Here is a 26,264-nt window from a genome sequence, read left to right as displayed (position 1 = left end):
CAAGTCAGCTCCCAGCTCAGTGGGAAAGGGGGGGATGAGTGTAGGAGGCCATCAGCGGATTTAATGAGGTCAGAATGTGGGAGAGACAACAGCCCCAGCAGCTCCCAGAGGAACTCGAGGGCGTAGAAGCAAGAGGGCAGAGCTATCCAGGTGGAAACAGACAATGAGAAGAACAGGAGAGGAAGCAGATGAATGGCGACCCAGAACTGCTCTGAGCACAACCCACAATATACCCCCTTTGTCGGTGAGGCCTCAGCGGGGACCAAGGGTGGGAAAGAACGTGATGAAAGGAGGCTCTGACGTGGGTTACTGAGATGCTGTCAGTGGTCAGGGCAAGGCTTTTCTGTAGGAATGGCTGAGAACAGCAATGTGGGGAGATGGGCATCTGTTTCTGCCACCACAGGAGGGTACTGCTCTGGGGCTATGTAACCAGGGCAGCAGTGGCAGAGGGATGCCCAGAGGACAAGGCTCTAGGGAGCCAAGTGGTAGCCCAGGGGTGACATATAAGGAGGCTGCTGTCCTCTACTCAGAGCCTGCCTCCTGCCCCCACAAGCAGGGAGCTATCCCTGCCTTCCTCCAAGAGGTCTCCCACCACAGTGACGTGACCAATGAAAGCCCACTGCTCACAGTGGGCCAAACCACGCCACCTCCCAGTGACCAGGCAGGGATCTCAACTGACAGCGTCTGTTCCCACAGTGCAGGAGGGAGACTTATCTGTTGACACCTACCATGTCCCAGGAGCTTTAATGAGGTGGGGATGGCCCTTCCAGAGGCTCCTTCCTGGCCAGGTATGGGGACATCTGCTTGTCCTCATGGAATCCTCACATAAAGCCAGCATCATCCTCCAGCACCTGACACCCAGAAGCCACCAACAGGCAGGCAAGGACGAAGGGCTCAGAGATACCTCACAGCAAAAATTCTAAATCAAGCGGTGCTTTCCTGTGCTGTCAGCTATTGAGACAGACACAGGAAAGCCATCCTCTGACTCTGGGAGCAGAGGGCAGAACAGTGGGTGAGCAGATGGTCCATCACAGCCTCATCCACATTGGAGGTGGGAACATGAGGCAATTAAAGGCATCCCGCAAAATCCAAACATGAGCCTGGAAACATGCCATCTGCCTCCCTGCACTCTGCTCTGCTGTCTGCACACACATCCAGTCTCCAACTCCCCCACGTGCCCCAGGCAGTCCTCCCCATGGCTCTGGGGCAAAGGCCTATCCCTGCTCACTCAGCTGCTCCCTGTCAGAGCCTAGGAACCAGGCTGAATGACCAGCCCCCACAGGCACTGGTCTCCTTCACTTAGACATGCCACATCCTCTGCACCTCATTTTATTTTCAACATCTCAGGGCAGAATGGCAAGTATCAGAGTCACTTTAAGAAGTAGGGAAGAGCTGAGATGGGAATGTAAATGTTAGCACTGGCTCTGAGCACTCGTCCTACTGCAGGGCTATAAGAACTAAAGATGGTCTAACGTACTGCCCCTGTGCAAGTGTCCCTAGGCCCCAAGTGATGGATGGTCAGCCTGCAACCCAGAAACCTACCCATGAAAAGCCGCCTCTCCACAAACACAATCCCAGGTAGTGGCAGATCAGCTCTGCCTCTGCAGGTGGCCTTCCTCTCCCACTGGAATTCTGTCCCCAGCCTGGCAGTACTCACTTTCCTCAACAAGGCTCTGTAGGAACCTTTGCCCAAACCCACCTGTTCCTGGTGCAGTCATCTGGGCTCACCCACAGCTCAGCAATTGCCCGAGCAGAGGAGGGTGACAATTAAAGGTTGCTAACAATGGCAGACAGCAAAGCTGCTGATAGCATCACTCTGCCATCAATCCCACAAGAGCCTCTTCATCCATCCTGTCTCTAGGAATAGAACCTTGACAAAAGCAATGACATTAGGCCAGTGACATCACGTTTCATGTCAAGTGAATCAGAATCTCCAAGTTAGTGGGACAGCTGACAGTCCTCCAGCATGGGTCTACAGAATGACGACTCACGTTCTGTGTCACTCCTTTAAACACAGCTGCTCCGGCCCTCCTGGAATCTCCCACAACAGGAAGCTTCCTCTTAAGGTGTCTCTCTGTGTGCTCAGACTGCTCTCACACACGGGCCTCCTCACATTTGGCCAGCACGTGTCTCTCTACCATTTACAACATGACCCTGGCTTGGCCCTCTCCACTCCAGCACCTCCAGTCATTGTGCAAAAATTCAGATTTGTCCTCTCAGAGTCATCTGTCACAGCCTTCTCGAACTTCCTAGGGCCCCCTCCTCTTCTAAGATTCCTGAATCGGCTTTTGAACAGGCCTGGCCAGCAGCCCCCTCAGCTTATCTCCAGTGGGCTCTCCAGCCCCAGAAGAAAGCACTCCCAGCCAGCAGAGACAGGCCCAGCTGCCTGCCACCTGGTCACTTCTGGGTCCTTTCCCAGGGCATCACCAACAAGAACTGGAGCTTCCCTCAGGAGCAGCCAGGAGGAAGTCCTGGGAGCACATATACTGATGCACATGCCACCTTCAGGGACCTCACAGGCTGTCCAGGAGAGGTATGTCCAAAGACAGCAGCCCAGGAAAACAGAGACTCCAGCAACATGCTGAGGCATGTGTGTGTCAGGAACAGGAGACTGCGGGAAAGGAAAGGCCAAGAACTCTGAAGCCAAGCGGGCCTAGACTCAACTCCAAGGCCCACAACTCTCTACCCATGACCATGCACAAGTTACTTCACTTCACTCACCTCAGTTTTCTTATCTGTAAAGTGGGGGATTACACCCGGGCAGGATTGTTGTGGAGCTTAGACATTTTGGTTGTAGAACCCTCAAACCTGTGCCTGGTACTCACCAGGTGCTACACAATGGCAGTGATCAGCATTATTCTTAATGGAAGCAATCTGTGAGTCAGACCTTTCAGAGCTGGTCAAATTTCTAAGGCCAACACTGGGAGCAGAGGGAGGAGCCTGAGCAAAAGTTTAGTGTGGGGGGTAAATAGAGCAAACATCTCAGGCCTATGCTGTTGGTGGTGGGGGGGAGCATGGGGCTGGGGGTTGAGAATCTAGAATGTCAGGATCAGGGACCCACTTGGCCCATGTCCAGCATCTCTACCTACATCTGCCAAGGTTTTGTTCTGTGGCCATCTCCTATTTCTAGTCCTTTCCCCCCAGGCAACTTCAAGCTTCATGGGGACAGGGAAACAGGTCTTCTTATTGCTCTGAGTCTTCCCCAGATGCACCTATGGGTAGGCAATGACCAACAGAACAGAAAGACAGATGCCTGGCAGTTCCCATCTCAGAAAGCCTGATCTAATAATAAGGCCTCATCACCCAGGGAAAATCCTTCCCAATCCAGAACTCTGCAGATCCTGGTGGAATCTATTTTGGGGGTCAGCCAAGCCCCTGGTAATAGACAGGTACCATCAGGGCTGGCCAGGGATTTGACTCTGGAACTGGGAAGTGATGCTTTCAGCTTCAATGAAGGGCAGTGTGAGCCAAAGGTTGGGCAGTACTCCCTGCCCCCACCCACCCCACACATACACTGGGAGCTCCGAGTCTTTCCCTATGATTCTAGCACAGCAGAAAGTAGTCTCAGGACCCAGTCTTATGGTGGCGTTGGTGAGAGCAGGAAGCCTAAGCCCATCCTCCACACCATTCATTTACATTCTCCCACCTTAGACAATCAATAGCCAGTCAGCAAGCCTCTGCAAGCTCCAATTAGATAAACTGCCTGATAACAATTGCCAGAATCAGGAACTCTTTGGAAAAAGTCTTTCCTTTGTTAGCATCTCTTGGGAAACTACCCTCCCTCTTATAGCTAAACTCGCTACTCCATCTCCCAGCCGGACCCTCAACAGCTTGGTACCACACACAGAGCTATAGAGGCTCCTAGACGACAGCAGGCCATGCAGGGCCTTGGCACAACACTGCCTCTGTGATGTGGATTCTGGGTCTTCTGACCTATGATGAAATCTGACCCAGAAGATAAGCAGATGGTGTCCTCTGTGACCATCCCATCATAGTCTGGGCTTCCCAGTCAGTCAGCATTTGTTCTGTTGAATCCATTCAAGCAGGGAAGAAAACGTGAGAAACTTTAGGAGAAGGCTGGAGAATGTCCCAGTTTCTCCTTGCCTGTGGGCAGCACAGAGCTGGTCTGAAGAGGAAGGCCTCCCTCCCTTCCTCACATGTGACCCGAGACACATGACCTGGGTATCTCCCTAGGGAATGCCAGCCCCTATCCCCACAAGAAGGACATCCTTGACTGACCTCACGACCATGTCTAGAAACTGACAGGGAGGATGATGGAGCACAGGACCTCAAGTGTTGAAGGCAAAGTGGCATGAGGCTTTAGGGTAACTTCTGCAGGTAGCACTGCTCTGGGCCAGTTGGCTGGGGCCAGAGAGTGCAGTCCAAACCCCTGGAAGGAGAGCTGGGCTGCAGAAGGGAGCTGGTCCCAGAGCTCCCTCCCCTGCTCTGAGCTGTTCAGGAGGCAGGGACTGTGCCGTGGCAGGCCCAAGGCTGAGAGAAACACTGTGGGGAGCACTCTGTCGGGGACACTTGGGCAGGGGCCCTCACTGCCTTGGCCAAATCCTGCCATCCTGCAAAGCCCACCTCACCTCCCAGGTAAAGCCATCATACATTCTTTCTTCACAACCTCCCAAGCCAAACACAATCCTCCGACTTGCAGCACTCGCTGTTTCCTGTGGTCAGTTCCATCTCCTACCCAGTCAGCATCCTGCCTAGGGACTGACCAACTCTTACTTTTTCTGCACCTTCCTTTGGCTCTCAGCAGTGCTGAAACTGAACAGATTTTTTTTCAGGTATCATGACTATCAGTTGATCCAAAGATACAAACTGACGGCCTGGTGGTTGAATCTGGCCCGCTGGTTAGTGTTTGCTGGCACACAAGGCATCCTTAAGTATGGGACTTAGATTGCAATGTTTTAAGACAAGATTTTCTGGCTTCTCTAAAAAAATGGAATGTTTGGGTACACGCGGTCCTCTTTGCTGTGAGGCAAAACCAGACAGAAATGAGAAGCAGCTGTGCCTTTAGACAGGGCATGGTCACTCTAGCTTGTGCCAGTCCTCGGGGAGCAGATGCTGTGGACACCCTGCCCCACCGGCTCTCAACCTGCCTCTGAGCTCACCACCAGCCGCTGCAGTGCTCTTGTGTGTGCTGCCAGCTGCCCACTGCCAGTGCCTGACCTCTCTGCTTCTTGACCTGACAACTTCCTCCAGCAACAACTGGCATTCAAGACAGCCTGAAAGTACCAGTGCTTTAAGGACCCCAAAGAAACTCTCAACTCATATAGGAGTCAGTGGACTGAAAACCACCCACTTTCCGGCCCCTCAGTGGTACAATTCTGAAACACATTCTACATGGTCATTCACAGGGCCTCCAGTGGGACTGAGTGCCAGTGGCCCATTGTGGCCATCCCCTCCTTCATAAACCCTTAATTGGCTTTCCCCACCCTTCACTTGTGCTTACTGGAATCACATTCTAATTAAACAATCTGTTCCCAAATCCTTGTCTCAGGGCTCACTTTTCAGGGGAACCCAAACTAGGCCACCCCACTAGTCTGACTTCACTGTTTTTACGTTACCTGCCTGGCCCTGTGAATCTGACCCTTGGAGCATATCCCCCTGATTGAGAGCTGCAGGATATACCCCCTCTCAGGAGCCTACCAATATCCCCAGAACAGGGCAGACTCACCTCCCCTGAGTAACTGTACTTGCCCCTGAGGATCTGCCGGTACAGTCGTGTGCGGTTGTCATCCTCAAAGGGCATGGTACCACTGAGCAAGATGTAGGCAATGACGCCCAGCGCCCACATGTCAACTGAGTTGGTATAGGGCTTGCGGACCAGGACCTCAGGGGCAATGTACTCAGGCGTGCCGCAGGTGGTCTTCATCAGGCAGTCGTCACCCTTCTTGCGAGCACTGGCCAGGCCAAAGTCAGTGATGATGATCTTGGAGTCTGTGCCTGGGTGGTAGTATAGCAGATTCTCAGGCTTGAGGTCTCGGTGTGTGATGCCCAGTGCGTGCAGATACCGGACTCCATCCAGTACCATCTGTAGCACCCGCGTGGCGTCACGCTCAGTGAAAGAACCCTTGGCAATGATGCGGTCAAAGAGCTCTCCGCCAGTGGCCAGCTCCATCACCATGTACACGCGCTCCTGTGTCTCAAACACCTCCACCAGCTGGATAATGTTGGCATGGTGCACCCGGCGCAGCACACGCAGCTCCGATTCACACACCTCCCGCCCCTCCCGGTACTTGGTCTCAATCATCTTGATGGCATATGGCTGCCGGGTTGCTCGGTGCTCCACACGTACCACTCGGCTAAAGCTGCCTCGGCCAATCAGGGCTTTGATGTCGTACTTGGCTGTCACTCGTGGGTCGAACTTGGCCCTGTACTTAGCTACCCTGGTCCTGCGTGGTGGTTCTGAGGGAGGCTCTGTGTGGCTGGTAGTGGGGACACCAGAGCCGGGATTTGCACACTGAGTAGCTGCTGGGAACCCAGCTTTGAGAGGGCCAACACTGTCAACCTCTGTGATGAAGTGCTTATACACATCACTCTTAGTACCACTGAAGGGCTCCACCTTCTTGACGAGATCCAGCTGGACATCCTTGGGAGGCTCAGGAAGGACCTTGCTTGTCCCACAGCCCATCACGGACACGGGGGCATCCTCTCCAGTGAGGCTGGCAGGACCTGCTCTATAGGCAGTGCCCCATCTACACCTATGCAGACAGAAGAAAGGGCCAGTCAGAAGAGCCAGAGACACCTCTGAATGGACACCAGCCATCCTCCTCACCCCCTCTCCCTTGTCCCTAATATTCCCTGGAAGGGAAGACGGCTTTGGCCCTAAGTGCTCAGGGGAGGGTCTAGATGAAAGGCTGGGTCTGAGCTCCATGGTCTGATTCTCACATTGCTCCTCAACCCCGAGAGAGGGGCAGGACATGCAGTGGGCTCAGCTGTCAGTGCCCCCTCCAGCCTCCCTCCTCTGCCTGGGTCTTTTACCTGGTTTAAGTTCTGTTTTTAAATGTTAAAATCATTCTTCTTATTACTCTGACTCATCTTTTCTGAATTGGGGGTGTGGAATGTAGCAGGTCTCTCTCCTACATTATTACCCGCCAGGGCCCAGAAAGCCACATCTCCGGGGCCTCCCTCATGGATCTTTCCTGGCCCTCTAGACCTCCTGCAGGGGTTAACCCACCCCACCTCAACCATCAGCACTGCCGCCCTGGAACTCTGCCCCAACCTCACTCTTTCCTGGATGGCTCCTTCGACTTTGCTAATGTACCATCTTCACCTGGCAGTTCACCAACTTGTTCCAGGATCCCTCCCCTTCCCAGTTCATGACATGGATGGCTGAATTAATACACAAATCCCAGAGCTAGCTGAAATCAATCCTGGTAAACTTGTGACCACAAGCCTTAGCACACTGCCACCAGGTGACCACTAAATTAGCTTGGGCTTCATTCATGAGGCAGAGAGCCCTGAGACTGGAAAGGTCATTAGCAGCTTCATTTAGATATGACACAGGCTGTGAATCAGGGCACTCCACTCCCTTGGGATGAGGATCCAAGCACCCTTTCCCATCTGCTTCCAGACAGAGATGTTCTAACCATTAATGCCCTGTGGCTAGTGGAGACTGGACAAGGTGAAGTGCTGAAGTACTGCTTTCCAGAGGTCACTTCTACCCAGGCTGCCTTTCTGTAAGTCTACCTGAGGCCAATGGGTAAAAGAGAGCTGAGAATGTCCTTTTAATTATAACATTCAGAATTGGAGGTACAGTTATCAAAAACCCAGTTCTCCCTTACTATATATTTATTCTTTCCGTGTCTTCTTTACCTTTCACAGAGCACACTTCACTTCTGACACTTATGGTCACCACATGTGTGCAGGTTTTTCCCCACACCAAACGACTCTTGGTGACACCAGCTGGGTGTCCTACAATTTAACTCAATCTTGACACTATCTACCCAGAGATAGTGAATATAACTCTCTGCTGAGAGTCATACTAACATACTGATTAAAAAACTTAATCTGTGGTCTCCAAACTTCTCCTTATTATCTGATGGATTGGTAACTGAGGTTTTGGGTACATTTCAGTGATGAGCTTGTTCCTTGAAAGAATTAACCATGTCGGTCAGTATCACCATCTCAAATTCAGGCCCCTGACTCACTGAAATCTGCTGACCTATGTAGGTTCTCTGTTACCTCCAAGGTACTGAAGTAAAACCTGTCTGGATCTCCCTCTGCTGCCTTGGATGGGATCATCTGATGGCTTTGAAAGGGGGAAGGGATGGGCTGTAAGTGTTGCCTCTTGGCCCCAAACATCACCCTTGGGCAGCCATGGAACCACTGACCTTGACTCTTCAAACATCAGATTCTTCATCCAGCAAACCAGAGTAAATGTCACCTGGATGTTCCACATGCACTACAACACATCCAAAACTGAACCCTTCCCACTTGCTTCCCAAATCCAGCTATAGATGGGAGGTTCCAATGACTCCCTTCTTGGGTTGATTAATTTGCTAGAGCAGTTCACAGAACTCAGGGAAACCCATATACCAGTTTATTAGTGGATATGATAAAGGATACAGATGCACATTCAGATGAAAGAGATGTGGAGGGCAAGATACACAGGAAGGGGTGCAGGATTTCCAGGCCCTCTCTAAGTGCACCACTCTCCCTGAACCTCTATTTGTTCACCAACCTGCAAACACTTTACTACTGGAATTTTATGGAGGCTCTCCTCATAAGAGAGGAAAAGATTCCTCCACCAACACAAGGCTCTTTAGGACATGCTGCAGTTCTCACCAAATGCCCAGGAGATTCCCACAGAGCAGGTTAGGAAAGCATCTTTAAACAAAGGCATTTAGAAACAAGATTTCCTTTTCACAGAGGCCTAAGATTAGAACTATGGACTTCGGAATTTTGCAGACTCATCTCTTCCTTCAGGCAAAATACAAGACCTCAGTGCGGTAAAGGGCTGCACCTCAGGAAAAGGCTAAGCTCTGGGACGGGATTCCTGAGGCAGAATACAGGCCCCTGATCCCCAAGACCACACACTAAGCAATGTCTACCACTATTCAGAAAGAAGACAAACTACATGGGTGACCCAGCACAGCCACTCAGATATCACTTCTTCCTGGTAAGGAGGCAGAAACCTAGATTCACAAAATAAACAACCACTCCCAGGCATACACATTGGCTCTTTTTGTTTAAATGTGCATACCTAGCCTGGTACTAATAAGAAAAACTAAGGTTTACAAAAGAAAAGGACTGACTTTTCACTTTAAACAAAAAGCGTTCACAGGGATTGCAAGTCATAGTAAGAGAGCCAAGGATTATCTCTCTCTGACCTTTCTTCTTTCCCAAAACGTAGTTTTTCTCATATTTGTTCCAATTAGAAACTCTTCAAAGACAGGCTGATCTGTATTCCACCTTCCCAACTACAGATCAAGCGTGGAGGAGAGAGGGTGCCAGCTCGGGGAGTGAGGAATGGCTGAGAGCCTCAGGTGATCATAGATGTTCCATACTCCAATCGCATTTGTTAAATTCTCTTTTCTCAGTGGTCACGTGAAAAGGCAGACATAGGGAAGGGAAGGTAGACCCAGCTAGACTCCTTCTGGGAAGAAGGGAAGAGTGTTTTCCTGCTCCCAGCTCTCCTATGTATGCCCCCAGCACAGTGGCCAGGGTGGGGGTATGGGTGAGTGAGGATGAGTAAGGAAAGCCTCAGGAAGGGACCTCCCAGAGGGGTCACACTACACCAGCTATCACAAGTCACAATTTCTTCTCATGAAACCAATTCAAACACATCTTGCAGGAAGTACTGAACTCTAGAGTTGGCCTCCATATTCTCAACTCTTAGGCTGACCCAAAGCATTCCTGAAAGAAGGCAAGTGTGTTGGGCAGAGTGTGGCAATGGACACTGAGATTTCAGCATTACTGTCCTCACTAACACAGAAATGACAAGCCAAGAAAGGCAGAAACTGTCCAAAGTCACCCAGACTGTGATGGCTGAGCATGTACTCAAATCTCTTAGTTCTACATCCAGAGCTCCTTCCACCAAGCAGAAAAGACTCCAGAAATGCCTGAGGCCCAGAAGGGCTCAGTCTCACAAGGTCAAGGCCTCCTCAATCCTTCCTCATACTAATCAGCTGGTCAATCAACAAACCTTTACTGAGGACCTTTTCTGAGGCTCGTCTTATGAAACCTCCATTCCAAGTACAAGCTGGGTCATGTTGTTTGATCACTAGATACCTTGCCTTTGATCACTAGAATTGTCAGCCCTCTGAGGGAAGGGGCCATTCCTCAGGTTTCTAAAACTCTCTGGCACACAGCAAAGTGCTGAGCTCAGAGCAAGCATTCAGTGTTTGTTAACAATGACTGAGAGGTGACCTGGCTCTTAGATTTCATTTCTATTTGCTGTGAGGCAACAATCCCAGAACTTCAGATATTTTCAAGTGGCAGGAAGAGGCCACATTGGTGCTTAAACCAGAGCCATGTTCTTTCATGTCCTGTGTAAATATCCTCAATGACAAAGGAAGCCAGAGCTCCGAGGTCTGTTTGGGTCTTAACAACTGTTATTTGAACTCCAAAGCAAGTTTGTTCACAAGCTGCCAAACCTGACTGTATCTGTGGAGGAGGCCTGGGGCCTAGAAGCAGGGGGCAAGGATGGATCCTGAAACAGTTTCCCAGCCACAGAAGCCAGGTCTGTGGGTGTCTCCCAGGTAGGGGCCCAGAGGCACATGGCCCTCTCCAACACCACTACCTAAAATTTTCTCCATAGCAAAGCCTCATAATCTTTCACCTGCAAAGCTCTCTATATTCTGTTCCCATGTTTTGAAAAATGTCTATCAAAAATGAAGTAGGCAGTAACCTCCCAGTAATCCCAGAAATAAGTAACAGCAAAACAACACTTCTAACCATCATGAGGCTAGCAAAGACAACAGGCAAAAAAGCCTGTTGTTTTAGATTAAAAGCCCTGAAAGAGGACCTCTGCAACCTTAGGAGGAACTATATGATTTTGTTTCCTGAAAGAGGGAAAATGACATAGGGCCCAGCAATTTCATCTTCAGAAATAATTCTAAGAAACCACTTCCATAAATATGCAAAGATATATTTGTACAAAAAAGTCCATGTTAACACTCTTTATAATAAAAAATGGAAATAACCCAAATACCAATCAGGAAATAATTAAGATATATTCATACACAGCTGTTGAAATGAATGAGGTAAATCCATATATATTGAAAAAGACAGATAGCAGTTAATTTTTATAGCATTGCTTTGTATCAGAAACCATGTCCATAATGTAATAAGTAGCTTAAAATAGTATGTGAAGCATATGTCTGATGAGAGATTTTTTTTTTTTTTGAGAAGGCATCTCTCATATTTATTGATCAAATGGTTGTTAACAACAATAAAATTCTGTATAGGGGACTCAATGCACAATCATTAATCAACCCCAAGCCTAGTTCTGATGAGAGATTTTTTTTAAAAAAGGTATAGATAACCACTAAACCAGCATTACAGGATATGTTAAAGGAACTTCTGCAGACAGAAATGTTCTTAAACCTAAACAGTTTTCAGCAGTGAAAATAAACCCACAGTAGAGGTAGATCAATTACTTACCAAGAAAGTATAAATTTAAAAAAAGCAAAGGTAGAAAAATCAACTATATACAAAATCAGTCAAGGGAAACACAAAAAAATGCAGATTTTGACATTTAATACATAAAGTAGGAAGGATGAAAAAGAAAAAAAAAGAAGTACTTTTAGATTGTGTTTGAAATAGATAATCATCAACTTAATATAGACTATTATATAGTTAGGAAAGCTATTCATGAACCTTACGGTAATCACAAACCTAAAGCCTATAACAGATACACAAAAAATTAAAAAAAAGAAATTCAATCACATCACTAAAGAAAACCATCAAATAACAAAAGAAGAGTATAAGAGAGTTAGAAAGGAACAGAGAGGAACTACAAAAATCAGAAAACAATGAAATGACAATAAGTACATACCTATCAATAATTACCTTAAATGTAAATGGACTGACTGCACCAATTAAAAGATAAAGGGTGGCAGAATGCATAAAGAAACAAGACCCATATATATGCTGCCTACATGAGACCATTTCAGACTCTAAGACATACAAAGACTAAAAGTGAAGGGACAGAAAAAGATATTTCATGGAAACAATAGAGAAAAGAGCAGGAGTAGCAGTACTTACATCAGACAAAACAGACTTATAAACAAATAATGTAACAAGAGACAAAGGACTTTAGATAATGATAAACGAATCTTTCCAACAAGACGATATAACCACTATAAATATCTATGAACCCAACATAGGAGCACCTAACTATGTAAAACAAGTACTAACATAATTAAAGGGGGAAATAGACTGGAACTCATTCATTTTAGGAGACTTTAACATACCACTCACATCAATAGATCAACCAGACAGAAAGTAAATAAGGAACAGAGGCACTGAACAATACCGTAGATCAGATGGACTTGAATATCTATAGAACATTCCAAAAGCAGCAGGACACACTTTTTTCTCAAGGGTACATGGAACATTCTCCAGAATAGATCACATACTAGGCCACAAAAAGAGCCTCAATAAATTCAAAAAGATTGACATTGTATGTGAGAAGTATTCAGTAATACAGGCCTACATCAAGAAACAAGAACAATCTCAAATAGTCTAAACTCAAAATTAAAGAAATTAGAAAAAGAAGAACAAATGAATCCCAAAGTTAGTAGAAGGAGGGACATAATAAACATCAGAGCAGAAATAAAATACAGAGAAGACTAAAACAATAGGAAAAAAAATCAGTGAAACCAAGAGCTGGTCCTTTGAGAAGATAAATAAAACTGACAAACCCCCAGCCAGACTTCTCAAGAAATAGAGAGAGAGTACACTAAACAAAATCAGAAACAAAAAAGGAATATACACATGGATACCACAGAAATACAAAGAATTATTAGTGAATACTATAAAAAATTAAATTTCAATAAATTGGACATCCTAGAAGAAATGGAATGATAATGAAATTGAATTGGTAATCCAAAAACTCCCAACAAAAGTCCATATCCAGATCACTTCACAGCTGAATTCTACTAAAAAATTAAAGAAGAGCTAATACCCATCCTTCTTAAAGTATTCCAAAAAGTAGAAGAGGAGGGAATACTTCCAAACTCATTCTATGAGGCCAGCATCACTCTAATACCAAAACCAGAGACACTACAAAAAAAGAAAAATTTAGACCAATATCCCTGATGAACACAAATGCAAAAATCCTCAACAAAATGTTAACAAACCAAATTCAAAAATACATCAAAATGATCATCCATCATTACCAAGTGGGATTTACTCCAGGGATGCAAGGATGGTACAATATTTGTTAATCAATTGATGTCATACACCACATTAACTTAAAAAAGGATAAACACCACATGATCATCTCAATAGATGCTGAAAAAGCATTACGACAAAATTCAACATCCATTCATGATAAAAACCTCAACAAAATGGGTATAGAGGGTACATACCTCAACATAATAAAGGCCAGATAGGACAAACCCACAGTTAACATCATACTCAATGGCAAAAAGCTGAAAGGTTTTCCTCTAAGATCAGGAACAAGACAAGGATGTCCACTCTCACCACTTACTCAGCATAGTACTGGAGGTCCTAGTCACAGCAATTAGACAAGACAAAGACATAAAAGGCATCCAAGCTGGTAAGGAAGGAGTTAAACTCTTACTATTTGCATATGACATGATATTATACATAGGAAATCCTAAAGACTCCACCAAAAAACTCAGAACTAATAACTGGATTCAGCAGTTGTAAGATACAAAATTAACACACCGAAATCTGTTGCAGTCCTATACACTAATAACAAACTAGCAGAAGGAGAAATCAGAAAAAAATTCCATTTATAATTGCATCAAAAAGAATAAAATACCTAGGAATAACCCAAACCAAGGAAGTGAAAGACCTATACTCTGAAGACTGTAAGACACTCATGAGAGAAATTAGACACAAATAAATGGAAATCTATCCAGTGCTCATAGATAGGAAGAATTAATATTGTCAAAATGACCATCCTGCCCAAAGCAATTTACAGATTCAATGTAATTTTTTATCAAAATTCCAACAGCATTCTTCAATGAACTAGAACAAACAGTTCTAAAATTCATTCAGAATCACAAAGACCCCAAATAGCCAAAGCCATCTTGAGAAAAAAGAACAAAGCTGGGGGGATAACACTCCCTGACTTCAAGTTATACTACAAAGTTACAGTAATCAAAACAGTATGGTACTGGAACAAGAACAGACACATAGATCAATGGAACAGAACAGAGAGCCCAGATATAAACTCCTGTATATATGGTCAATTAATATATTATAACAGAGCCATGATATACAGTGGTGAAAAGACAACCTCTTCAATAACTGGCATTGGGAAAAATGGACAGCTACATGCAAGAGAATGAAAGTGGATTACTGTCTAATTCCATACACAAAAGTAAACTTGAAATGGATCAAAGACCTAAATGTAAGACACGAAACCATAAAACTCTTAGAAGAAAACATAGGCAAAATCTCTTGAACATAAGCATGAGCAATTTTTTCCTGGACACGTCCCCAGGCAAGGTAAACAAAATAAAAAATTAACAAGTGGGACTACATCAAACTAAAAACCTGTGTAGCAAAGGACACCATCAGCAGAAAAAGGCAACCTATAGTATGGGAGAATATTTTCATAAATGATTCATCTGATAAGGGGTTGACATCCAAAATAAATAAAGAACTCATACACTTCAACATCAGAAAAATAAATAACCTGATTAAAAAGTGGGCAGAAAACCTGAACATATATTTATCCAAAGAAGAGATACCAATGGCCAACAGGCACATGAAAAGATGCCCCATATCACCAGTCATCAGGGAAATGCAAATCAAAATCACAATGAGATATTACCTCACACCAAGACTGGCCACCATCCAAAAGACAAGAAATAAGAAGTGTCTGGTGAGGACGTGGAGGAAAGGGAATGCTCCTCCACTGTTGGTGGGAATGTAATTGGTGAGGCCACTGTGGAAAGCAGTATGGAGGTTCCTCAAAAAACTAAAAACAGAAATACCATATGACCCAGTGATTCCATTTTAGGGAATGCTCCTGAAGAAAACAAAATCCCTGACTCAAAGATATATGCACTGCTATGTTTATCACCACATTACTTAAAATAGCCAAGTTATGGAACCAATCTAAGTGTCCATCAATAGATGAATGGATAAAGTAGATGTGGTACATACACACAGTGGAGTATTATTCAGCCATAAAAAAATCCTGCTATTTATAACATGGATGGATCTAGAGGGTATTACGCTAAGTGAAATCAGCCAGGCAGAGAAAGACAGCCACCATATTTCACTTTTTGTGGAATATAAAAACAAAACAAAACAAAACAAAAATGAACAAAAAAGCAGTAGACTCACAGACATGAAGAAGTGACTGGTGCTTATCATGGGGAGGGGTTGGGATAGGTGGGTGGGGTAGGTGAAAGGGATAAAGGGGCACAAGAATTCTTAATCATAATATAAGTTGGCCACAGGGATGGTAGTACAGCATAGAGAATATAGTCAGTGATTCTGTATCATCTTCCTGTGTCGACAGATAGTAACCACATTAGTGGGGGGGAGGATTTAATGATATGGGTAACTGTTGAACCACTGTGTTGTATACTTGAAACCAATGAAAGGTTGTATATCAGGGAACCCTCCTACACTGCTGGTGGGAGTATAAATTAGTTCAACCATTGTGGAAAGCAATATGGAGGTTCCTCAAAAAACTAAAAATAGAAATACCATTTGACCTGGGAATTCCACTCCTAGGAATTTACCCAAAGAAAACAAGTTCTCAGATTCAAAAAGACATATGCACCCTATGTTTATTGCAGCACTATTTACAATAGCCAAGAATGTGGAAGCAACCTAAGTGTCCATCAGTAGATGAATGGATAAAGAAGATGTGGTACATATATACAATGGAATACTATTCAGCCATAAGAAAAAAACAAATCCTACCATTTGCAACAACATGGATGGATAGAGGGTATTATGCTCAGTGAAATAAGCCAGGCGGAGAAAGACAAGTGCCAAATGACTTCCCTCATTTGTGGAGTGTAGCTACGAAGTGAAACTTAAGGAACAAAATAGCAGCAGACTCAATGACTCCAAGAAGGGACTAGCCTGTTACCAAGGAGGAGGGGTGGGGGAGGGAGGGAGAAGGGGATTCGGGAGTATTATGATTAGTACATATGGTGTGTGTGGAGGGTCATGGGGAAGACAGCGTAGCACAGAGAAGACAAGTAGTGACTCTGTGGCATCTTACTACACTGATGAACGATGACTTCAAAGGGGTATGGGGAGGACTCGATAATATGGGTGAATGTAGTAACCACATTGTTTTTCATGTGAAACTTTCATAAGAGTGTATATCAATGATACCTTAATATAAAAAATGGAGGAAAAAAAAGGTTGTATATCAATGATAATTCAAAAAAAAGGTATAGACATATATATGGAAAAAAAATATCCTGGAAAGATAGAAGAGAAATTGTTAATGATGACTGCCTTTAGGGTATGGGAATGTGAAGGGAGAGAGGAAAAGGAAGGAAGGGGGACTTTGACTTCTTACTTTACATGCTTCTGTGCTATTGTTCTATTTTAAATCATCACCACATGGTATATGTTTAAAGTTAACAAATACATTGTAGAAATGTACAGACTAGTATATGCACAAGAAAAGAAAAGCTGGAGGAATATGCAGCAAATTATTATAGTGTTTGTGTCTAAAGACACTGTGCATTATTCACTCCTATAATGTTTTAACTTTTAACATTATTTCACAGTAAAAATTGCTATGACTTCTCCTCAATAACTCAGGACCCCACTTTTCAAGGACTCCAGCTAGGCACCACTGCTCTATGTGGTAGTAACTGTTATGCAGATACTCCTGCCTTAGGGCTGAGAGAGGGAGAGAAGTTCAAAAGTTTACTGTGTCATCTTCATTTCACTGTGACCTCAACTCCACTTACAACATCACACCCATTGCCCATTCCATTGTCAGAAATACAAACTCTGGCATGTACCTGGGATTCTCCTTCCAAAATCCCAAAGTTCAACCACAAATATTTACTGAGTTCCATCTGTGGGCCAGGAACTCTGTAAGGGGCTGTGACAAACAAAAAGAGGGCAACCATAATCTCTGCTCCCAAGGAACTTACTGCCCAGATGGTTCCACACCAAGAGTCCCTGGATCCATTACTCTTACAATGCTGCGGTGAGGCCACTTCAAGGCTGGCAGCCTGCAATGGAACCCTTTGAGATAATTTTCCCCCAGAAAATGAGAACATCACATTTTTCTAGTTTAGCATCGCATCAGACACCATGGCAACAGAGGGCTGTACCAAGAATTAGCTCAGTGATGACCTAGCCAACACAAATCATCTTAATACTTACTAAGATTCTTGGAAGGAAAGGGAGTTCAAATAAGTCTTTCTCTGGCTCTCAACAAGGAGAATTGTTTCCCTTCTTCCAGGGCTGTACTTCTCAAATTTTGCTCTGTGCACCCTGGGGTCAGTGGAGACAGCTGTTTTCAGCTATCATGAAGCTTAAGTAAGTGTCAATACTTTGGCACCCCTATAACCTATAACACCTGTAACATTCATGTCATAACAACTGGGAAGCTCTGAAGAGGACCAAAGTTGCCCATAAAAAAGGCCAAACCAAAATCTCAATAACCATGAACTCGTGACTAACAAAGAACCCCAGTATCTGTTTCAGATTCCACAGACACTAGGACCTGCAGGGTTATTCCATTCCGGGTGAGGCACAACTCTACCTCAGTGTCAGGCAAACAGGTTTCCTGAAAGGTCCTCACTTACACAGCTTAACAAGTGCAGGAATTGCTATTAGACCTGGACAAAGTGCTTATTCAGCAAACCCACCCTTCTAGTGAGTCAGCACTCCAAATTTCAACTGTCCTGGGTAGAAGCACAGTTTTGTCAGAGCTTTCCCTGATGACCAGAAATTACTTCAAGGAAATCACATCATATAAGGCAACTTCCTACATGAGGCTCAGTCTGAAGAGCAAAGCGACTCCCTAGGATGAGATCTCCTTTTGACAAGAGACACACTCTGGGAAGAACAGCCATTAGTAGTAGTCTTGAGTTTCATCTGTGCTAAGTGTCTTAAATGCACTGTTACTCTGCAACCACATAAAGTAGGCATGATTATTCCTATTTCAAAATGAACAAAATAGGGCTCAAAGAACTCAAGATCTCCCAAAAGCCAAAAAATTAAAGCCTATATGCCTAACTACCAAATCGTACTGCCTCCTCAAGTCTGGGCAATGAGACTGCAACAGGAGTCCACAAGGCACAGTTAGCCCTTCACACTGGACAGAAAAGGCACAATGGATTCCTGGGGCAATGATAGATATCTTCAACCAGGCAGCACAGTAAAGTCAACCACCAAAGTTCAGATCTTCTGAATCAAAATCTCAGGGTGTGACTCTTGAATTTATATCTTGAAAAACTACCCCCAAGAGATTTTAGGCCTTCAAGGTTGACAAGGCTATACCACCTACCACATTCATGAGCGTGAAGGGCAAGCAGGAGATACACATTTGCTCTGCTCATCCCAAACCCTGGCCCCTGGTAGATGCTCAATAATAATATGGTTTAATCTGTTTCCATTCTTTTTTTTTTAAACACAATCAACAATCTTATACTGGTTAAATATACAACACAGTGGTGCAACAGTTACCCATATTATTAAATCCTCACCCCCTCTAGTGCAGTTCCTGTCTGTCAAGATAGAAAAATGTTATCTGTTTCCATTCTTAAACCAGAAACCTATTGCAGTGGATTCAGCGCCTACTTTATGCCAGGCACAAAGCCATGCCAATGAAGACAGAAAACAATCTACAGACCCACCACACCATCACATGACACAACAGGATATACTTAACAGTAGTTATATAAAAAAAAGTACAGAGGAACCAATGGTTACATGTAAGCAAGGGAGGCTTTTCCAAGGAAATGAAATCTAAGTTGAATCTTAAAGGAGAGATGTACATTTTCCATACTGTTGGGTAGAGATAGGGGTGCGGAGGGTAGAGAAAAGTAATGAAAAATGAGAAAACTGCATATCTAAAGCGCAAGGGTATTAAAACACAGAGCTAACAGCTGGCTCACACGTCCAACAACAAACTGTAAACAGAAGGCAGAATGCCCAGGTGCTGACTTCAAGGTTAGGCGTCTACAAGATTACGAAGAACGTTGAAAGCCTCGCTGTAAGGCAAGGCTTTCATTCATCCTGTGGACACTGGGGAGCCACTGTTAAGCAGTGAAGGACTTATTCAGATTTTTCAGGTGAGAATTACCACTTCGGCGGCTTCATGGAGGGAGGGTGCGCATGCAGAGCTGCGCTTCCCTTTATTAACTAAGGAATGGTTGGCTTGCCGAACAGGCCACGCAGCTGGACTCTGGCCTGCTTTTCCCCAGCCTCAACAAGGAAGCGAGCAGGCCCCGCCGGCCCCTGGAGATCAGTCGCAAAGGAGGGGTGTGGTGTAGTGCCGGACATGAGAAAGCAGTGAGAACAACCGGGTGAGTTCACCCTGACCGACGCCGCTGGCTAAACAGCAAGCAGAGCAACTGACCACATCCGCCAGGCCCATGCAGCCCCAGAGACAGGCTACCCAGCGAAGCGACACATTTTGAGGCCAGTTCAGCCTCGGACTCCGAGCAGCCATCGCCTGGCCTGCTCTCCAGTCCCGAAGGCCCCGGCACACCCAGCACAGGCCGAGGGCTCCAGGGTAAGCAGAGACCCAGTGCGCCAAAAAAGCGACCGTGGCCACAGCTCTTCGGCCCCTCCTGCCCGACGGGCTGTCGCCCTGGCCGGGGCCACCTCACCTCGCGCGGGCGGCGGGCTCTTCGTCGTCTCTGCGGTTGTGCTGACCCTCTCCGGGTCGTGGCCACAGCCGCCCCCACCACAGCCATCCTCAACCATCAGCTTCGTGACGTCATCATAGCGCGCTCTAGACACCAAAACAAACCCTGGCGGTTCACAGGGCGGGACCGGGGCCGACCCGAGCAACGCGGTTGGCAGTGCCCAGAGCGGGGCTTGCCAATCAACGCCTTCAGGGCGGGGACGGACTCAAACCGCGGAGGAGACTGTATGTGTCACTCAAAAGTAGCTCCGGGGTAGGCGGGGGAACGCGCAGAGGAACGTAGGGAGAAAGTTTCAAATTTCCGATTAAGGGCAGAGGACGGCCTGCAAGTGCGGACGGAATTGGGACAATGCATTTCCAACAGAGGTTTCTGGAAGTGCCTTTAGAACTACACAAAGGATCGATTTAAATTCATTGAACAAATCTGTATTTTAAAACTGCATTTAAAATAATTCAGGCACACATATGTGTTAAATTTGGTCTCCATCACAGTGGAGTTGCAAATGGTTAACTTGAGGATTGGTGAAGTCAAGTCTTGAATCAGCCAACTTCGGAGTAACGGTTTTTTGTTTATCTTAATTGTTATTGTTATTGGTACTTAATTTAAATGTATCCGGAGACTGCAAAGCAAGTAGATTTTTTTATATTGTTACCATTAACGACTTCTTTGTAGGAGCAGAATTATCATACTGCTTTACAGTCAATCCAAATTGCTGAGGGGCGGGGGGGAATAGATGCGGTAGATAATAAGTGGTTTGTAACCTCCATTCATCTTCCTTATTTCATTCTGTTCTTTTATTAAAATTTGTACTGGGCACTTAGCTTCCACAGGGAATTGTCTTTTACTGTATAAATTAATGTCATACTTTAGATAAACCTATAAATATATTAACATCAATAAAATATTGTGGTCTGTTTCATGTAGTAGGGTTCCATATTAAAAAAAATAAAAACTTTAAAAATTGCATCCAAAAGTCTAGTGTGATGATTAAAGGTATGGGCTTAGGGACCAAATAATCTGGGATTATATCCCAGCTCTGACAGTTCAATAGCTGTGTGATATTACGAAATAGGTGGAAAAAAATGGAGAGATCAGTCCCATCCCATATATGTTAAGTCCTGACAAAGTGCCTTGTGACTTGGACCACTGGCTCTGTAAGGCTCCAATATGTCTTGTTTTTCATGTCAGCCTATTGCTTTAGCAAGTTTTATAGCCACTATGTCCTAGGTTTAGAGACCCCTTGGTCAGATAATCAATGGACAAAGACACAACTTGTGACATGCACATAAAAAAAGTTTGGTGTCTGATAGTTGCCTTTTCCTCATTACTATACTTAATTTTCCGGCGCTGGGTGGATATTTTATATGTTAATGTTACATGAGGTGACCGTTGCAACATACTTATAATATGTATGTAATCCAATTGTGCATGTGCTAATTGAAACCCTCCCTATTCATGTTCAATGACTTGATGAATAAACATTTTCACTCACCATAATGGAAGCCACCCTGATTCTCATCAGGGCTCTCTCTCTTGAGCAGCCCACCTTGGTCTATTAAAGTGTTTGTCTCCCCACTTATCTAATAAAGTGCACTGCTTGCTTATACACTCCTATGTCTTGGTTTTAAATTCTTTTAATATGCAAATATAAGGACAGAGGACCCTGTTCTAGTGTCTGCCAGTAACAATTAGATAAGACATCTCCCCTACTTAAGCTTCATCTTTCTTATTTGTATAAGGGGGAACATAATCCTAACCCTACAGAGTTGTTGTGAGAGTTAAAGGTAATATAGAATTCCAGAGTTGGTGAGGCTTAGAAATACACACAACATCCCTGCTTTACAGACATTCAGCAAATTAATTCAACAAATATTTATTCAGCCCTTGCTATAGGCAGTTGCTGGTCTGGGCTCTGGTGAAGAATACAGGACCCTAAGATGAGGAGGTATGTTGATGCAGAGGAGACTGGGATCAGGACATCCAGGCCCCAGGCTTTCCCTGAAAAATCAGCTATTCCATGTCCGCAGAGCTGCAAATGTGAGATGCACCACCACCATGATGCTGTGACCTGGGCAGCTGTGTCCAGGGCTCAGTGTTTTGCTATCAGCCCACCCCTCTCCTCCAGCTCTGAGATAAAATACACAAAGCTCTTAAACCCATGGCCAGAGAACAGATTCTGTCCCCACCCCCATTCCCATGCATACACTGTAGGGAACTCAATTCCAGGGAAGAGCAAGGATTTAGGGAGCAAAAAACAGGGGAAAGTAGGTCATGGTGGGGGATGGTAATCCCCCTGATGCCTGACCAAAGCTGTTGGGCACCTGCTCCTGAAAGCAGGCTGCTCTTGGCCATCCACAGAGTGGCTCTGAGAAAACTGTTGAGGTTTGGAGCCCCAACACCATCCTTCCAAACAGTATACCCAGGCTAGGGGGCTGCCCCAAATGATACATCCCCTACATTGTAGTCCTTCTCAATCCAAGCTCTTGGTGACTGTAACATGTCCTACACTGGACCTAGAGATTCTATTTCTCATTCTACACAGCCCAATATGCGTACTCTTTATACCCAGTCCTGGGTTGAATGCTAGAGACACAAAGAGGATCCTGGGAAGTCCACAGTGGGGAATTCTGACCCAGGCCCAGATGGTAACAAGCCAGTGCTATCAATACTGAGAGAGAAGACAGCCCAGGAGCTCAGTGAAGACCTGAAGGAGGCTTCTAATACAGCTAGGAGTCATGGATAGGAAGGAGATAGTCCTAAACACTAAGTAGGAGTTCACCAGGAGGAAATGGAGAAGGATATTCTGAACACAGAGAATACATGTACAAAGACCTAAAGGAATAAAAAGTTGACCTTTCCTTCTGGAAAATTCTGGTGGCCAAGGAAGAGGCAGATCTGGAAGGGCTTTTTTCCTGAACTTTCTCCTTTAGGTGATGTGAGAAGATGGGTAATGAATTGTTGGGAGAGAGAAGTGGGGATAAAAGTACAGGTGAATGAAGCACAGGAGCAAAGACAGGGCAAAGAGGGAATTAATTGAGGCATCTGAACTCATCGGAATGGGAGGGTGTGTGGGAAGCACGGATGAAAATAGGGCTCCTACACATGTGGGTAGATGTTTCTGGAGACACTTGCCACCCTGGGGCCTAAGCAAGGGTCCTATCAAGCCTGATTCTGTTTTGAGGGCAACAGCTTCCCAGCATGGGCTTTAATGTAAATCTGGCTTGTAAAGCTCTGGACTCCCACCCATCCTTCCTCCCCAGCTCATTATTTTGGACCCTCTCCAACTCAATCCCACCTCTCATCCACCACTCCTAAGTATCACATCCTGACCTCCTCTCACCTCCTATCATGCTGCTTCCCTAAGCCTCCCCTAATCCCAAGGACTGGAAGGGTGGGTCACTCTTCTGTGCTGCTACAGAGGGAAGTTGCAGGAGTAGACTGAGTAAACTATGGGCCAAGCTGGCTCCTGTGGGGCCTTGTAGACAGTGAAAAGGAATTTAACATCAGGATCAGTGTTTCAATTTAGAAAATGGAGAATAAAGTGGAGGAAGTGAGATATACTCTGGTTTCTCTTCAAATCATATAAATCGTTTGCCTTTTAAAGTGGAGGAAGTGAGAGTAGAAGCCAGTACCCATGGCAGTGCCCACACAAGTAAGGTGATGGCTTGGCATAGGGTCTTGGCAGTGGTATTAGGGGAATGATCAAAAGAGGGTCTCTTCCTCTCTGAGGTTTCTCCTACCCTCAGGTCTGCCCATGCTGATTCTTGCTCTTCCTCTCTACCAGGGTGAACAGGTGGAAAGATCAACTCCTCTGGGGCTACCTCACTTGTTCCACGCTTCCAGAAAATCTTTTGGGATTGTTTGACAACATGCTGCACACTTCTTTTCAAAGAACAAGCTTGTGTAGAGCAGAGCCAGAGGAACCCTCACTGTGGCTCCTGCTTCTGTGGCTCCAGAACACCTCAGGACTTGAATGTGGGCTCCAACAAGGGTTCCCCACCTTCTGGAACAGGTTCTCTTCGGATGGACCAGGTGGTCAGAGAAGGAGAGGTTAGAGCACATATTCTGTGTTGTGCCTTGAAGGCTAAGGTGGTTGTTCAGCAGAGGAAGGAAGAGGTGAGATGGTCAGGAGTCTGGAGGCTGGACCAAACCTGGGGAGGTGGGGTGGACTGGCTGGGGAGAGGGTGTGTAGAACATTCTACCACTTCACAAGGTCCCTAGGGGTCAGGATAGGAGGGGCAGGCAGGGTTAGAAGTACCCGCCCTGGAAAGACACAGAAAGCCTGTGCATTCCGGCAAATCTCCGGTCACCACTGGAGTTCTTGGAACCTGCAGGCAATGGAAAGCTCTGCACTACCCCCTGGGAAATAAGTGTTTTTAAGGAAAAAGACTGACTCCCCTGCGACTGCCTTCAGCCCTGCCTATCCCACCCGGGGGATCAACTTCTGGAGGCCTCCGCCCCAGGCAAGCAGCGGAAACCGGAAGAAAGGAAGAAGCTTAGTACAAATATAAATACATTTAATGAAAGCTGAGCGCGCTTTGCAAAGCCCCGACGGCAGCCGCCCAAGCAGCGCTGAAGGCGGGGCCGCTGTTACCCGATCAGAGGCCTCAGGAGGCAGGCGAGCGCCAGAGCTGTCGCCAGCAGTGGGAGCTCGGGGGCCGCGGTGTGTACAGGCGCTGTCGCCCGCAGCGTCTCCTGGTTGGTTTCAGGGCCCGTGCCACTCTCTTGAAGCCTAACAGGGGTGTCACACAGAGCGTGCAAGTTATCTGGGTGACGGGCCCGGCGAGCTTCTTGCTGTAGTGACTCCCACACGGCAGCCGCCTCCTCCGGGCAGCCTGACAAGACTCGCGAGGCACAGGTGTGGAAGTCATTCCAAGACCTGTTAAAGGCGTGGAGTTAGGGGAATTAAGTGGTGTGAAGAGGCTTTGATATGGGAAGGGGGCGGTTCAGGTCCCTAGGGTGGCAGGGGCTGGGCTGCTGCCCTCGCACTTGCCCGCACCTGCAGATAGTCTCCAACTCTCCTCCGTGGCCCATGCCGTCCCCCAAACGGATGAGACACTCGGCGAAGCCCTGGTATATGGTGTTACATTGGCCTGGGCTCGCTGCAGCTGCTGTCAGAGGAGATAAAAGGGCTGGGGGTGGGAGTAGAGAATGGTTGATAGGATGAACCGTTCCCCCTCCCTCTCCCTCTCCCTAAGGGCTTGTTTACCCAGGGTTGCTCTAGGGACGTGACTCAGCGTGAAATAGGGGCTCCCCAAGGAACTAAGGGGTTATGTCTGGGGATCACTTGCCTTGACCCCCTTCTATGAGAGAGCAACAGGATATATGGTGGGGGCGCATCACATCCCAGGGCTTGACTCTTCCTGCAAGCTTCAGGGGCCCCAGGTGGATGAGGTTGGTCCAAGAAGATGGGACATGGTTTGGGGGGCAGGATGTGGGGCCATGCGGGTCCCTAGCACTGTCCAGCCTCTCTGCAGCCTAGACAAGCTTTGCTTGGCCTTCCTATCCTGTTCCCTGGAGAACAGGGTAGATGGGGTCAGGATCCAAGCCAGACCCTAACGAAGGACCTCAGAGACCCCACTGTTAGTCTAGGAGGAGATAACTTGCCAGAGGCCGTCTCCCTTTATCACAAGTGGGGGCTGCGGAATTTTGGGACCCTCCCCCACAACTAGGGCTCAGGTCATGCTGCTTCCATCATTTTTCGCCACTGGCACAAATTATCCCTTCCGTGGAGCCCTCGCACCTCCTCTCCACCCTGGCTCCCAGAGCTCAGGAAGGCTGTGCTAGCTCCAATTCCCCCTACACCCAGCCTGGCCAGAGGGTGCAGGGCCGCATGGGCCGGGGACAGCGGGCCCGCACTCACCGAGAGTCAGCAGCAGCCGCAACAGCCCCAGCCCACGGGGAGGCCGCCAGCGGTGGTGACGGCGGCGGCAGCGGTGCATCTTTCCTCACCCGGAGCCCAGTGCCAGAGCTGGCGGCTTGGAGTACAGCCCTTCGGCCCAGCCCCCGGAAAGAGCAACTATGATTGGATGGGAGTCCAGATGGCGGCCCCGCCCCCAGCGCCCAGATTGGCCAAGGAGAGAGAGACCCCAGAGAGGACAGCCCAGGGGCACAGGACAGTGTTGAGCGGATCCGAGGGCCCTAGCCTTGGAGGTGGAAAGGAGAGACCTACGAAGGCAGCTGTGCAGATGAGGATGAGTGTTCTGAAGTGGGGCTCCTGAAGTGGGGCTGGCTGAG

At 46.6% G+C, this 26,264-nt stretch overlaps 2 protein-coding genes across 4 annotated transcripts in view; both read right to left on the bottom strand.

The window, feature by feature from the left end:
- Positions 1 to 20,878, bottom strand: part of PSKH1 (protein serine kinase H1) — a 30,031-nt gene extending 9,153 nt beyond the window's left edge. Inside the window, exons 1-2 of the mRNA XM_036897778.2 lie at positions 19,989 to 20,878; positions 5,687 to 6,713 (exon numbers count right to left, since the gene is read on the bottom strand). Of these exons, the coding sequence (XP_036753673.2) occupies positions 5,687 to 6,643 (957 nt within the window). The 5' untranslated portion in view covers positions 6,644 to 6,713; positions 19,989 to 20,878. The remainder of the gene's footprint in view (positions 1 to 5,686; positions 6,714 to 19,988) is intronic.
- Positions 20,879 to 24,523: 3,645 nt separating this feature from the next.
- On the bottom strand, positions 24,524 to 26,193 carry NRN1L (neuritin 1 like). 3 transcript variants are annotated; one of them, XM_036897753.2, is made up of 4 exons: positions 25,891 to 25,990; positions 25,319 to 25,541; positions 25,027 to 25,159; positions 24,524 to 24,906 (listed from the first exon to the last, which is right to left on the bottom strand). In XM_036897753.2, the coding sequence occupies exons 2-4, from the start codon at positions 25,365 to 25,367 to the stop codon at positions 24,618 to 24,620; spliced, it is 471 nt and encodes a 156-aa protein (XP_036753648.1). In that variant the 5' UTR covers positions 25,368 to 25,541; positions 25,891 to 25,990; the 3' UTR covers positions 24,524 to 24,617. The 3 variants fall into 3 exon arrangements, with proteins under 3 accessions (XP_036753648.1, XP_057349559.1, XP_036753647.1); XM_057493576.1 differs by lacking the exon at positions 25,319 to 25,541 and having other exon boundaries at positions 25,027 to 25,138; positions 25,891 to 26,193; XM_036897752.2 differs by lacking the exon at positions 25,319 to 25,541 and having other exon boundaries at positions 25,891 to 26,092.
- Positions 26,194 to 26,264: the final 71 nt, after the last annotated feature.

Source organism: Manis pentadactyla, chromosome 15, assembly GCF_030020395.1.
Source record: "Manis pentadactyla isolate mManPen7 chromosome 15, mManPen7.hap1, whole genome shotgun sequence".
Lineage (NCBI taxonomy): Eukaryota > Metazoa > Chordata > Mammalia > Pholidota > Manidae > Manis > Manis pentadactyla.
The sequence above is the reverse complement of the archived record's forward strand: the minus strand, read 5'-3'. Positions and strand labels throughout refer to the sequence as shown.

What these genes read in the sequence shown, in the direction of transcription:
- NRN1L (XM_036897752.2), bottom strand. Translation starts at nt 25,969, where the DNA reads ATGCACCGCTGCCGCCGCCGTCACCACCGCTGGCGGCCTCCCCGTGGG. An exon ending in GCGGCTGCTGCTGACTCTCG is followed by an intron (nt 25,160 to 25,890) that starts GTGAGTGCGGGC and finishes TCCCACCCCCAG; the next exon opens with CCCTTTTATCTCCTCTGACA. An exon ending in GAGTTGGAGACTATCTGCAG is followed by an intron (nt 24,907 to 25,026) that starts GTGCGGGCAAGT and finishes CGCCTTTAACAG; the next exon opens with GTCTTGGAATGACTTCCACA.